The sequence below is a fragment of the Pan troglodytes genome, chromosome 18 (genome assembly GCF_028858775.2).
Source record: "Pan troglodytes isolate AG18354 chromosome 18, NHGRI_mPanTro3-v2.0_pri, whole genome shotgun sequence".
Lineage (NCBI taxonomy): Eukaryota > Metazoa > Chordata > Mammalia > Primates > Hominidae > Pan > Pan troglodytes.
The window spans coordinates 7066497-7081435 of record NC_072416.2 but is presented as its reverse complement, the minus strand read 5'-3'; the positions used below and the strand labels follow the sequence as shown (position 1 = coordinate 7081435).

Sequence of the window (14939 nt, the reverse complement as noted above, 5' to 3'; positions counted from 1 at the left end):
AATCCCAGCACTTTGGGAGGCCAAGGCGGGTGGATCACCTGAGGTCAGGAGTTAGAGACCAGCCTGACCAACATGGAGAAACCCCATCTCTACTAAAAATACAAAATTAGCCGGATGTGGTGGTGCATGCCTGTAATCCCAGCTAGTAAGGAGGCTGAAGCAAGAGAATCGCTTGAACCTGGGGGGCAGAGGTTGCAGTGAGCCAAGATCGCGCCATTGCACTCCAGCCTGGGCAACAGGAGCGAAACTCCATCACAGAAAAAAAAAAGAAATAAAAAAGAAATAAAAATAAGCCTGGGCACAGTGGCTCTCGCCTGTAATCCCAGCACTTTGGGAACCTGAGGCGTGAGGATTGCTTGAGCCCAGGAGTTCGAAACCAGCCTGGGCAACACAGAGATCCTGTCTCTATTAAAAATAAATAAATAAATGGATCAAAGACTTGAACTTATATGACATATTAGATGTTTGTAAATAAACTTATCACATGGAAAAAAAAGAGAGAGAGACAGAAATAGGCTAAAGAGGACTTTGAATCCATACAGATTTATACCTATAACTAAACTAGATGGCAGTGGTGGCAGTGGTGGTTAGAGATGATAATGATTAATGGGGCCTAGGAATAGGAAGGGCCTTACAGCTATGCTAAGGAGTCTGGATTTTATCCTAAGAGCAATAGGGAGCCACTGCAAATGTTAAACAAAGAACCCATTAGGTTTGCATGAGAAACAACTCTAGGCCGGGCAAGGTGGCTCACACCTATTGTAATCCCAGCACTTTGGGAGGCTGAGGCGGGTGGATCACTTGAGGTCAGGAGTTCGAGACCAAGCTGGCCAACATGGTGAAATCTTGTCTCTACTAAAAATACAAAAATTAGCCGGTCATGGTGGCGCACGCCTGTAATCCCAGCTACTTGGGAGGCTGAGGCATGAGAATTGTTTGAACCTGGGAGGCTGAGGTTGCAGTGAGCCAAGATCGCGCCATTGCACTCCAGCCTAGACGACAGAGCAAGACTCCACCTGAAAAAAAAAAAAAAGAGAAACAACTCTAGGAAGGCTGGGAGACTACTCGAAGTTAATCAGCACAAAACACAACCAGAGGTTGGTTGAGCACATCCAAGTAGGAGGCCAGGTAAAGGATGATCAGACAGGAGAATGAATAGGAATGGTCAGGATACTTAAAATTAGAAATAGGAAATAAATCCGTGTGTTTGGCACACCCAATATCCTCGGGATACAAAAAGCACACTGGAAGTAGTAGGGGTCAGGAGACCACTTTGTGTTTCTTCGGTCAGACTTGAGAAAACACTAGACCTGACTTATTACTGAACTTGTACTCAACCCTCTTTTTATTTCGGAGTAAGGGGTTGCCCGGCCCAGTCCAGCCTCTCTCTCACCACTCATTCCAATGCCAGAAGGCTGAGGCTGGTAGTGACCTGTGGCAGCTGTGGCTTCAACATTATGGGCAGAGAACACGGACAGGAGTTAGTACAGAGATAGTAACACACAAAACTGCATGTGGATAAAGACAAATCACGTTTAATTACAAGATTGATGGCTTTGCTTTTTCTTTTTTTGAGACAGAGTCTCACTCTGTCGCCCAGGCTGGAGTGCAGTGGTGTGATCTCGGTTCACTGCAACCTCCATCTCCCAGGTTTGAGCGATTCTTCTGCTTTAGCCTCTCAAGTAGCCAGGACTATAGGCGCACACCACCACACCTGGCTAATTTTTGTATTTTTAGTAGGTAAGAAGTTTCACCATGTTGGCCAGGCTGGTCTCAAACTCCTGACCTCAAGTGATCCGCCGGCCTCATCCTACCAAAGTGCTGGGGTTACAGGCATGAGCCACCATCCCCAGTCTGATGACTTTTGACATTATCCAAAGGGCATCAATGATTAACAATAATTAGAGTTCATTTAATAGACTATTTTATCAGATATGACCAGTAAATGTCCTGTCCTTTTTAGAACAACCCAGAATAAAATAAGCCTCCAAGTCGTTCTAAGAATGGCCAACCCACTGTCCAACAACTGCTTTCTTTTTTTTTTTTCTGACAGGGAGTTTGTCTCTTGTTGCCCAGGCTGGAGGGCAGTGGCGCGATCTCGGCTCACTGCAACCTCTGCCTCCTGGGTTCAAGCGATTCTCCTGCCTCAGCCTCCCGAGTAGCTGGGATTACAGGAACCCGCCACCACGCCTGACCAATTTTTTCTATTTTTAGTAGAGACAAGCTTTGGCCATCTTGGCCAGGCTGGTCTCAAACTCCTGACCTCAGGTGATCGACCCACCTCCCAAAGTAATGGGATTGCAGGCATGAGCCACCATACCTGGCCACCAACAACTGCTTTCTTTCTGCTTGGAAGAAAAGTCACATCTAAAATGTTGTTATGTCATCTTACTACTAGATTTGAGACAAGATCACAGACTAGTGTTTGGACGCTGAGGTAATGACCTTTTCAAATTTTTTTTTTTTTAAGAGACAGGGGTCTCATTATGTTGCCTAGGCCAAATTCAAATTCCTGGACTCCAGCAATCCTCCCACCTCAACCTCCTGAGTAGCTAGGACTATAGAGGCTTGCCACCACATGGCTTCTCAGTTGATGACTTAATTAATTTTTTGGTAGAGAAAGAGTCATACTCTGTCGCCCAGGCTGGAGTGCAGTGGCATCATCATGGCTCACTGCAGCCTCAACCTTCTGGGCTCAAGTGAAACTCCCACCTCAGCCTCCCAAGCAGCTGGGAGTACAGGCAGTTGCCACCATAGTTGGCTAATTTTTTTTTTTTGAGACACAGTTTCGCTCTTGTTGATCAGGCTGTAGTGCAATGGCACTAACTCGGCTCACGGCAACCTCCAACTTTCACGTTCAAGCAATTCTCCTGCCCCAGCCTCCCGAGTACCCAGGTTTACAGGCATGCGCCACCAGGCCTGGCTAATTTTGTATTTTTTGTAGAGACGGGGTTTCTCCATGTTGATCAGGCTGGTCTCAAACTCCTGACTTCAGGTGATCCGCCCGCATAGGCCTCCCAAAGTGCTGGGATTACAGGCGTGAGCCACCATGTCCGGCCACAGTCAGCTAATTTTTAAAAATCTTTTTGTAGGCCGGGCGCAGTGACTCACACCTGTAATCCCAGCACTTTAGGAGGCTGAGGTGGACAGATCATGGGTAAAGAGATCGAGACCATCCTGGCCAATATGGTGAAATCCACTATCTGCTAAAAATACAAAAATTAACTGGGAGTGGTGGCACGTGCCTGTAGTCCCAGCTACTCAGGAGACTGAGGCAGGAGGATCACTTGAACCCAGGAAGCGGAGGATGCGGTGAGCCGAGATCACGGTGAGTCAAGATCATGGTGAGCCGAGATCGCACCACTGCACTCCAGCCTGGCTACAGAGCAAGACTCCGTCTCAAACAAACAAACAAACAAAATCTTGGCCGGGCGCGGTGGCTCACACCTGTAATCCCAACACTTTGGGAGGCGGAGGCGGGTGGATCACGAGGTCAGGAGATCGAGACGTCCTGGCTAACACAGTGAAACTCCATCTCTACTAAAAATACAAAAAATTAGCTGGGCGCGGTTGCAGGTGCCTGTAGTCCCAGCTACTCGGGAGGCTGAGGCAGGAGAATGGCCTGAACCCGGGAGGCGGAGTATGCAGTGAGCCGAGATCGTGCCACTGCACTCCAGTCTGGGCGACAGAGTGAGACTCCGTCTCAAAAAAAAAAAAAAAAAAAAAAAATCTTTTTGTAGAGATGGGATCTGCCTATGTTGCCCAGGCTGGTCCCAAACTGCTAAGCTCATGTGATTCTCCTGCCTCAGCACCAGCATAGCGCTGGAATTACAGTCGTGAGCCACCCCGCCCAACCAGTTGATGACTCTATCTGTGAAAACAGCACGTACTCTGAAGGATGCCACCTCTCACCTGTGTACACTACCTGATATAAAACTTGCCCATGGCAGGTTATGAGCTCACTTGGGGAACAAGACAGCTAACTGCAGTTCCTTAGTCACAGCTTCACACAAAGCTTAGTGTTTAGTGCCTGTTTCTCTCTTTCACATACACAATAATAACGAGTGCTCCCAAATTTGTACAGCTGGAACATGAACAAATTTGGCTTAATAAAACAAGTCACCTAAGGATTAATATTTGAACGAAAAGATGCAGCCAGATTCTATTTAAAACAACCTCGACATTAGAAAATGTTAGCAAGCTCTAAAAATGGCCACTTTTGCTCATGTTGAAAAATCCAGCCTGGCATGGTGGCACACACCTATAAGCCCAGCACTTTGGGAGGCCAAGGTGGAAGGGTCATTTGAGGCCAGGAGTTTGAAACCAGCCTGGGCAACATAGTAGGACCATGGCTCTACAAAATAAAAAAATACGTATGTGTTTAAGAAAAAAATAAACAAAAAAAATCCACCATGACATCTCTCCAAATAATCCAGATGAAACCTAGAAAGAATACTGAACAGACGACTGCTCCTTCCATGAAGTATATAGATGCAGGGACAGAATTTAAAAATCCATTCTTGGGCCAGGCCTGGTGGTTCACGTCTGTAATCCCAGCACTTTGGGAGGCCACGGTGGGCGGATCACTTGAAGCCAGGAGTTCAAGACCACCCTGGCCAACATAGTGAAACCTCGTCTCTACTAAAAATATAAAAGCTGACCGGGCACGATGGCTGACACCTGTAATCCCAACACTTTGGGAGGCCGAGGCGGGCGAATCATCTGAGGTCAGGAGTTCAAGACCAGCCTGGCCAACATGGTGAAACCCCATCTCTACTAAAAATACAAAAATTAGCCGGGCGTGGTGGTGGGCCCCTGTAATCCCAGCTACTCGGGAGTCTGAGGCAGAAGAATTGCTTGAACCCAGGAGACAGAGGTTGCAGTGAGCTGAGATCACACCACTGCACTCCAGCCTGGGCGACAGAGCAAGACTCCATCTCAAAAAAAAAAAAAAAGTTAGCTGGGCATGGTGGCACACACCTGTAATCCCAGCTACTTGGGAGGCTGAGGCAGGAGAATCGCTTGAATCTGGCAGGCAGAGATTGCAGTGAGCCAGGATCACATCACTGCAATTTGGCCTGGGCAACAGAGCAAGAGTCCATCACAAAATAAAAATAAGGCCAGTCGCGGTGGCTCAAGCCTGTAATTCCAGCACTTTGGGAGGCCGAGGCAGGTGGATCACAAGTTCAGGAGATCGAGACCATCTTGGCTAACACGGTGAAACCCTGTCTCTACTAAAAATACAAAAAATTAGCTGGGTGTGGTGGCGGGCGCCTGTAGTCCCAGCTACTCGGAAGGCTGAGGCAGGAGAATGGCGTGAACCCGGGAGGCGGAGCTTGCAGTGAGCTGAGATAGCGCCACTGCACTCCAGCCTGGGCAACACAGCGAGACTCCGTCTCAAAAAAAAAAAAAAATTCATTCTGTTGGCCAGGTGCAGTGGCTGATGCCTGTAATCCCAGCACTTTGGGAAGCTGAAGCAAGGGAATCACTTTAGCCCAGCCCGGGTAACATGGTGAAACCCCATCTACAGAAAACTAGCTGGGTGTGGTGGTACATGCCTGTAGTCCCAGCTACTCAGGAGGCTGAGGATGGAGGATCGATTGAACCTGGGAGGTCAAGGTTGCACTGAGTTGTAATTGTGCCTCTGCACCAGTCTGGGCAACAGGAGGCCCTGTCTTAAAAAATAATTAAATACATAAATAATCATTCTCTTAACCAAACACACATCCAATCTCTTTGTTCTCTGCCATCTCCTCAGTGCCCAGAACAGTGGCTGGCAAACAATTGGCCTCAATTAATACCTGTGAATGAATGAATTTTCAGACAGATGCTCCAAGGAGTTAAATAATACACCCCGCTCACACACGCTGGGGAAGTTCACCCCTGAAGCCCAGGCTCTTTTCTTTACATTGCATGAAGTAACCACAATTACTGATACTTTAACGATTGTCTACTATGTAACTATTACAAACTGGATTGCAACAGTAAGTTAGTTGGTATAAATTATCTTGTCAGGGCCCTTTAATTAATCTTTATAAATTTATAGATAGCTTAAATATCATTTGCACAAATTCTAGAGGACACAAAACTAGCACAATTCAGGTACGTACAACACATAGCACAAAACACACGGCATAAGAAAACACGGCTAAGCAGGGCACGGTGGTTCACGCCTGTAATCCCAGCACTTTGGGAAGCCAAGGGGAGGCGGATCACCTGAGGTCTGGAGTTTGAGACCAGCCTGGCCAACATGGCGAAATCCCGTCTCTATTAAAGATACAAAAATTGGCCAGGCGTGGTGGCGCATGCCTCTAGTTCCAGCTACTGGGGAGGCTGAGGCAGGATAATCTCTTGAACCCAGGAGGCGGAGGTTGCAATGAGTCGAGATTGAGCCACTGCACTCCGGCCTGGGCAACAGAGCAAGATTCAGTTTCAAAAAAAAAAGAAAGAAAAGAAAAGAAAACATGACTAAGCACTTCAAGACTTAATGTATAATTCAGTGTCATCTCAGGCAATGAAATCAAGCCTCCACCTCCTTGTGACATTTATAAGTGGTTTAACATCTAAGCCTCAGTATCTTTATGAAATGGAATAACAGTGCCTATCATGTGGAAATGTGATGTAAGGGGAAAACCATGCCTGGCCAACAGTAAGTGCTCAATAAATGTCTGACTGTGTTATTATTACAATCACCAACTAAAGACTTCTAAAAAGATTGTTAACTGTGCCCTTCAATTAGCACCACGTGGTAGAAAGAGCGTAAACTATGACATGACTGCTTTGGGTTTGAGACAACTCTTCTAGTCTAACTCCATGACCTTGGGCTGGTCGATTCCTCCGTTGAATCTCAGTTTCTCATTCTTTAAAATGTTGATGACGGCAGGCATCTTGCAGGGTTGTTGTAACAAAGTACCTAGGCCTCTCCGAATGGCAGTTAGCTCTTCCCTTCCGCTACGGGCTAGAAGGTGAAGAGATGGGAAAGGAAGAGGACGAGGGAGCAGCGGCCTCCAGAAATGTTGACAGAGAGGTGAAGGTTCACGATCTACGGGGCGTTTCATCACCGCCGCCGGGGGCTCCACGCTTCTCTCCCTTCCTTGACGGCTGAGCAGCCACTGGGGCCTCCCCGCCTCCTGCCTGTGTCTCCGGCAATTGTACATCCGCGTCGGAAGACACCCTCCACCCCACTACCCCTGCAGCCGTAGTCACAGCGAGGAGACTCACTCCTTTCTAGGCCCTGAAACCGCCACTCGGAAGTTGGAACCTGCCCTCACCTGTGAGGCTGACACCAGGTCTCAATGTCAGCAGCGCTCGGGGGCCGCGAGAGGTCAGGGAAGACGCAAAGGCGGGGACGCTCAGCTTGCGGCTCAGCCATGCCCCCACCACGCCCTCCCTGGGCGGCCGGGCCCCTCTACCCGATATAGCCGGCAGCCGCGGGGTCCCCACAACCACCAGCAACCAGCGTGTGGAGCACCGCGCAGCCATCTTGGCCCGGGGACACTGCGCCTGCGCCGCCCGGCTCTAGGGGGCCTCGCGGGAACGGCGGGCGCGCGTAGAGGCGCATGCGTCGCGCACGCGCAGCCGCACCGTACGCGTAGCCGCAGCCAACGCGCCTTCCGGGTGGCCATCGCCGAAATGGGGTTTGCTCTGAAGAGTGTTGTTAGGTAGACTCGCCGTGCAGAGCCTCGTTATTCTGTGCTAGACAACCAATGAGTGTACGTTATCGGTGTAAGGACGTGGTTGAATGTAGCCGAACTTAAGTGGTCCGAGAGTTCTGGCTAAGGGCGAGACTACAAATCCCAGCATACAACGCGGCCCTCCGTCGCGCCGCTCCCAGCATGTAGTGCGTGGTTTCCTCCTGCTGACCCTGAGATTTACGACGAATTGCGTGAGTTCTACTCATGCCGTCTCCGCGCGCTTCTAGTAAATCTTCGTCGCCGCCCCCAAAATCCTGGCCGCAGCCTCACTTTCTCTTAGGCCGATTCCCCACCCGCCTCCTCTAACAAGACTCAGTTCTCCTTTTTTTCTTTTTTTTTTTTTTTGACAGAGAGTCTCGCTCTGTCGCCAGGCTGGAGTGCAGTGGCGCGATCTCAACTCACTGCAACCTCCTCCTCCCGGGTTCAAGCAATTCTCTGCCTCAGTCTCCCGAGTAGCAGGGATTACAGGCGCGTGCCACCACGCCCGGCTAATTTTTTTGTATTTTTAGTAGAGATGGGGTTTCACCATCTTGGCCAGGCTGGGTCTTGAACTCCTGACCTCGTGATCCACCCGTCTCGGTCTCCCAGAGTGCTGGGATTACAGGCGAGAGCCACCGCGCCGACCTCAGCTCTCTCCTTAAGCGTGTTAGCCTTCTCCAAACCTGCAGTGAACTTGCTGGTTCAGAATGGGAGCCGTGCTGCCCAAAAACTAAATTAGTAAAACTTGTGAGCGCCTACTGTGTGTCATGCATGTTCTAGAATATCGGGGATACAGTGATGCATGATACACCATCCCTGCTCGGGAGGAGCAAACAATGACTCGAGAGAGGCTCCTTAGCAACTAACAATGTTAAATGCTATCACAGGAATAAGCACTGTTACAGTCATACAAGGTGAAGGAGTCATTCCATTTCTAAAATGGGAGAGAGGAAGTTTGGGATGTCAGGGCTTCTAAGAGGTAAGATTGAAACTGAACATCGATGAAAAGTGTGTCAGGTAGGGATGGAGTATTCCAAGTAGCCTGAACTTAAGAAACAAATGTCTAAGATATGAAAGTGTTTGCCTTCTTTGCCTAAACCCTAAATTTAAGAGTATGTGATGAGGCCGGTCGCGGTGACTCAAGCCTGTAATTCCAGCATTTTGGGAGGCCGAGGTGGCGGCGGATCACGAGGTCAGGAGTGCCAGACCAGCCTGGCCAACATGGTGAAACCCCGTCTCTACGAAAAATACAAAAATTAGCCAGTCATGGTAGCACGCACCTGTAGTCCCAGCTACTCGGGAGGCTGAAGCAGGAGACTCGCTTGAACCCAGGAGGCGGAGGTTGCAGTGAGCCAAGATCGCGCCACTGCACTCCAGCCTGGGCAAAAGAGAGAAACTCCATCTCAAAAAAAAAAAAAAAAAAAAAAAAAAAAAAAGTGGCCGGGCGCATTGGCTCACGCCTGTAATCCCAGCACTTTGGGAGGCCAAGGCGGGCGGATCACCTGAGGTCCGGAGTTCGAGACCAGCCTGACCAACATGGAGAAACCCCGTCTCTACTAAAAATACAAAATTAGCCGGGCGTGGTGGCACATGCCTGTAATCCCAGCTACTCCGGAGGCTGAGGCAGGAGAATGGCTTGAACCCGGGAGGTGGAGGTTGCAGTGAGCCGAGATCACGCCATTGCACTCCAGCCTGGGCAAAAAGAGCGAAACTCTGTCTCAAAAAAAAAGTATGTGATGAGATGAGGCTAGGAAGGGAGACCTGACCTGGTTAGTCTTGCAAAGGACTTTCAATTTTCACACTCCCACCATCATAACCACCTCAAGCAATGGGAAAAAAACCTGAGGATTCTTGGTTGGATTTAAAACAAACTGTGCTCATAAATCTTCACCCCCATCCCCAAAGCCTGGGAATCTGTGCTACTCCCCCTCCCCCCTACTCCCAGCATTGTACACCAAATTTTTGTGTACGTGGCTGTTAATTTGGGTAGATACCCATAGCTTTCGTCAAATTCTCCACAGGCATTGAGACTCGAAGATTAAAAACCACCGGTCCTGCCAGGCACGGTGGCTCACGCCTGTAATCCCAGCACTCTGGGAGGCTGAGGCAGGCGGATCACCTGAGGTCAGCAGTTCGAGACTAGCCTGACCAACATGGAGAAACCCCGTCTCCACTAAAAATACAAAATTAGCTGGATGTGGTGGTGCATGCCTGTAATCCCAGCTACTCGGGAAGCTGAGGCAGGAGAATTGCTTGAACCCAGGAGGCGGAGGTTGCAGTGAGCCGAGATCGCGCCATTGCACTCCAGCCTGGGCAACAAGAGTGAAACTCCCTCTCAAAAAAAAAAAAAATAATAATAAATAAATAAAACCACCAGTCCTTTGAAGAACAGTGACCAAGCTATTGTAAATTGCAAGTAATAGTTGGAGAGAGTTTGGGCTACGGAATGGGGAGGACTGAGATGAACAAGGGTGTTGGGAGGTGAGCAAGAGTTCCTTTAATACATTCAGCAAATACTTAAATGACCAGCATAGTGATGAAGAGTATGGGTTCTGGGCCAGGCACAATGGCTCACGCTTGTAATCCCAGCACTCTGGGAGGCTGAGGCGGGCGGATCACCTGAGGTCAGGAGTTCAAGACAAGCCTGGCCAACACGATGAAACCCTGTCTCTACTAAAAATACAAAAATTAGCCGGGAATGGTGGCAGGCGCCTGTAATCCCAGTACTCGGGAGGCTGAGGCAGGAGAATTGCTTGAACCCGGGAGGCAGAGGTTGCCGTGAGCTGAGATAGTGCCACTGCACTCCAGCCTGGGTGACAGAGTGAGACTTTGTCTCAAAAAAAAAAGATACGGGTTCTGACTGGGCGCGGTGGCTCATGCCTGTAATCCCAGCGCTCTGGGAGGCCGAGGAGGGCAGATCACAACGTCAGGAGTTCAAGACCAGTCTGGCCAACATAGTTAAACCCCGTCTCTACTAAAAATACAAAAATTAGCCAGGTATGGTGGCAATGCCTGTATTCCCAGCTACTCGGGAGGCTGAGGCAGGAGAATTGCTTGAATCAAGGAGATGGAGGTTGCAGTGAGCCAAGATTGCGGCACTGCACTCCAGCCTGGGCGACAGAGTGAGGCTCTGTCTCAAAAATAAAGAGAAAAAGAGTATGGGTTCTGTGCTAGGCATGGTGGCTCATGCCTGTCAGTCCCTGCACCTTGGGAGGCCAAGGCAGGAGAATCACTTGGGCCCAGAAGTTCAAGACCAGCCTTGGCAACATAGCAAGACCTCATCTTTACAAAAAAAAATTTTTTTAATTGGCCGGGCATGGTGGCGCATGCTTGTGATCCCAGTTATTTGGGAGGCCGAGGTGGGAGGACCACTTCAGTCCAGGAGTTCAAGGCTACAGTGAGCTATGATAGTGCCACTGCATTGCAGCCTGAGCAACAGAGCAAGACACTTTCTCAAAAAAAAAAAAAAAGTATAGCTCTGGAGTCAGACAGCCTGGGATTGAATTCTAGCTGTGCCACTTACCAGCTGTGTGTCCTTGGGCAACTTACTTCACTCTGTTCTTCTGTTTCCTTTTCTCTATAATGGGGACATAGGCCGGGCACGGTGGCTCACACCTGTAATCCCAGCATTTTGAGAGGCGGAGGTGGGAGGATTGCTTGAGTCTGGGAGGCTGAGGCTGCAATGGGCCATGATTGTGCCACCGCACTCCAGCCTGGGTGACAAATGGAGACCATATGTCAAATAAATAAATGAGGACTTAATAGTAACGACGTCGGCCAGGCGTGGTGGCTCACGCCTGTAATCTCAGCACTTTGGGAGGCCGAGGTGGGGGGATCACCTGAGGTTCAAGAGCAGCCTGGCCAACATGGTGAAACCCCGTCTGTACTAAAGAGTACAAAAATTGCCGGGTGTGGTGGCTTACGCCTGTAATCCTAGCACTTTGGGAGGCCGAGGCAGGTGGATCACCTGAGGTCAGGAGTTCAAGACCAGCCTGGGCCACTTGGTGAAACCCTGTCACTACAAAAATACAAAAATGAGCCGGGCACAGTGGCACGTGCCTATAATCCCAGCTACTTGGGAGGCTGAGGCATGGGAATCACTTGAACCCAGGGGGTGGAGGCTGCAGTGAGCTGAGATTGCACCACTGCACTCCAGCCTGGGCAACAGTGAGACTCTGCCTCAAAAAAAAAAAAAAACATTTCACCAGGTGTGGTGGCGCGCACCTGTAGTCCCAGTTACTGGGGAGACTGAGGCAGGAGAATCACTTGAACCTGGGAGGCGGAGGTTGCAGTGAGCCGAGATCACGCCACTGCATTCCAGCCTGCACAACACAGCAAGACTCTGTCTCAAAATAAAGCAAAACAAAAAATAGTAATGTCCTCAAAGGGTCATCTGAGTGAAATAATCATGTAAAGGCTTCCTATAGTACTTGATGTGTAGCCATTGCTCAATCTGTGTTGGCCCCATGTGCCAGGCTGTACTAAGCACTGAGGATACTAAGAACTCAGACAGAGTTACTTACTCACGGGGAGCCCAAAATTTAGGGGAAATGGGGGTTGGGGGAATGCTGCTGGTTGAGAAGAACAACTTTCAAGTATAGAAGCTGAAAACAAGAGCCAAAAGGACTTTCATTTACTACCTCAGAGTGAGTGAGGAACTAGAGGAGAGCTCAGTAATATGAAAACTGTCACCGTTGTAACTTCCCCCCCTTTTTTTCTTTGTATTTTCGTTTATCCCCCATCTATTTCCCCATAGTGATGAACAGTAAAAATCCTCCACGTTGAAATGGTGTGTGTGTTCTTGTTTTCAGGGATAGCAGGAAGGCTGATGGTTGGGGAGCCAGTATTTTCTATTATGAAGCAGAGAACTCTTAAGGAGTGGAGTGGATGACGGTAATTACCAAAAGAGAGGACAAAGTCCTTGGGATCTGCCACACAGAAGAAAGAAAAACATGGGGAAGACTCCCAGCTGAGAGCAGCCTGGGCCTATGCCTGGTCTCTTTTTGGTTAGACTTTATTATTATTTATTTTTGAGACAGTGTTTTGCTCTTGTTGTCCAGGCTGGAGTGCAATGGCACGATCTTGACTCACTGCAACCTCCACCTCCTGGGTTCAAGCGATTCTCCTGCCTCAGCCTCCTGAGTAGCTGGGATTACAGGCATGCACCACTGCACCCAGCTAATTTTGTATTTTTGGTACAGACGGGGTTTCGCCATGTTGGCCAGGCTGGTCTCGAACTCCTGACCTTAAGTGATCTGCCCGCCTCAGTCTCCCAAAGTGCTGAGATTACAGGCATGAGCCACTGTTCCCTGGCTTTGTTTTCTATTTTGATATGAGCACAACCCTATGAGGTAGGTAGCGGGAGGACTATTCCCATTTTTACAAACAGACACCACCCCGCCCACAAAGAAAAAAAACAACAATAAAATAAGCTCTGAAAGATGAAAAGACTTGTCCAAGGCCACATAGCTAGTAAGTGAGTGAATCAAGACCCAAGCCCAGGTCTTCTCACAATAAAACCGTGTTTTCTTCCTTTAAACCACGTGCCTATCAATCGTCATTGCGATCAGTATCTCCCAAGCATATGGCTCTTGGGAGTTTCTGAAGTACTTTCTCATGCTTATTTTCATTTGCTTTTCACAACAAAAGAGAGGCAGGGCAAGCATTTATTACTACCATGGGTACAAACTGCTGCCCTGCCTTTCAAGGACTTCTGCTGCAACTGGACACAAATGGATCCATCCCAGGCTTGTTGCCAAAGACTGCAGAAGCCACAAGCTACACCTATCCTCAGTGCCAGTCAGAATATGATCCCGTGTTCTCCAGGCAGAAGCTCAAAAATGTGAGCTTTAAGGAGAAACAGGCCGGGCACAGTGGCTCACTTTTGTAATCCTAGCACTTTGGGAGGCCGAGGTGGGCAGACAGCCTGAGCTCAGGAGTTTGAGACCAGCCTGGGCAACATGGCAAAATCCCATATCTACTAAAAATTCAAAAATTAGCCAGGCATGGTGGTATGCACCTGTAATCCCAGCTACTCGGGAGGCTGAGGTAGGAAAATCGCTTTAATCCAGGAGACAGGTTGTGGTGAGCTGAGATCACGGCAGTGCACTGCCTTGGCAACAGAGACTTTGTCTCAAAAAAAAAAAAAAAAAAAAAAGAAAGGAGAAACAAATGTTACTTGCAAAGGGAACACAAAGTCGTAAGCGTTTCCCCCTCCACACTTTCATTTCACTAGACCAGCAATTCCACAGAGCCCTTTCCCCATCTCCTGAGCTGTGGATATCTGTGAGAGCTGCGAAGGGGTTTAATGGTGCTCCCCGACAGTGCTGGGCTGAAGGCAATGGGAGACAAGACGGTCTCTGTGATTTCTTGCTGAAACCACTGATCATTTGAAGTATAATGGGACTGGCCAAGTTCATGGCTGCCAATGGCTGCAACTCTCCCATGTGAGCTCAGAGATCTTTTACAGAGGGCGGAAGAGCCTGAGCCCAGCTCTTCAGGGGCATGATTTGTCTTAAGTGTAGCATTTTCTTTACTTCACACAGAGTATAGGACAATTCCAAGTGGGTGAGGAATGTGTGGTCCAGATGTTCTGGTCTGTGATGTCTGTAGCAGGTGCAGTTCCCTATGAAAGGGGATGATGAGCTGTGCCTCGGTTGCCTAGGATCCAGTGGGACCACTGTCCTGATGATTTTCTTTCTTTCTTTTTTTTTTTTTGAGACAAAATCTCGCTTTTGTCCCCCATACTGGAGTGCAATGGCATGATCTCAGCTCATTGCAACCTCCACCTCCCGGGTTCAAGTGATTCTCCTGCCACAGCCTCCCGAGTAGCTGGGATTACAGGCACCTGCCACCACGCCTTGTATTTTTAGTAGAGATGGGGCTTCACCATGGTGGCCAGGCTGGTCTTGAACTCCTGACCTCAGGTGATCCACCCACCTCGGCCTCCCAAAGTGCTGGGATTATAGGTGTGAGCCACCATGCCCAGCCACTTGATGATTTTCTTTTTTTTTTCTTTTTCTTTTTCTTTTTTTTTGAGACAGAGTCTCGCCCTGTCGCCCAAGCTGGAGTTCAGTGGCACGATCTGGACTCACTGCAACCTCCGCATCCCAGGTTCAAGCAGTTCTCTGCCTCAGCCTCCCAAGTAGCTGGGATTACAAGCACCCACCACCACGCCCAGCTAATTTTTGTATTTTTAGGACAGACAGGGTTTCACCATCTTGGCCAGGCTGGTCTTGAACTCCTGACCTCGTGATCCACCCACCT

At 49.1% G+C, this 14939-nt stretch overlaps 1 protein-coding gene and 1 long non-coding RNA gene across 4 annotated transcripts in view; both read right to left on the bottom strand.

Annotated features, from left to right (window-relative positions):
* DNAJA3 (DnaJ heat shock protein family (Hsp40) member A3) overlaps positions 1 to 7863 on the bottom strand; it is a 32106-nt gene extending 24243 nt beyond the window's left edge. The window contains exon 1 of one of the 3 annotated variants that reach the window (XM_009430218.4): positions 7272 to 7863. In XM_009430218.4, the coding sequence (XP_009428493.1) occupies positions 7272 to 7482 (211 nt within the window). In that variant the 5' untranslated portion in view covers positions 7483 to 7863. The remainder of the gene's footprint in view (positions 1 to 7271) is intronic. The other 2 variants (XM_009430217.4, XM_009430219.3) reach the window with 2 other exon arrangements.
* On the bottom strand, positions 756 to 1019 carry LOC134808734 (uncharacterized). Its single transcript, XR_010152243.1, has 2 exons — positions 943 to 1019; positions 756 to 855 (listed from the first exon to the last, which is right to left on the bottom strand). It is a non-coding gene; the product is annotated as an uncharacterized LOC134808734 (long non-coding RNA).
* Positions 7864 to 14939: the final 7076 nt, after the last annotated feature.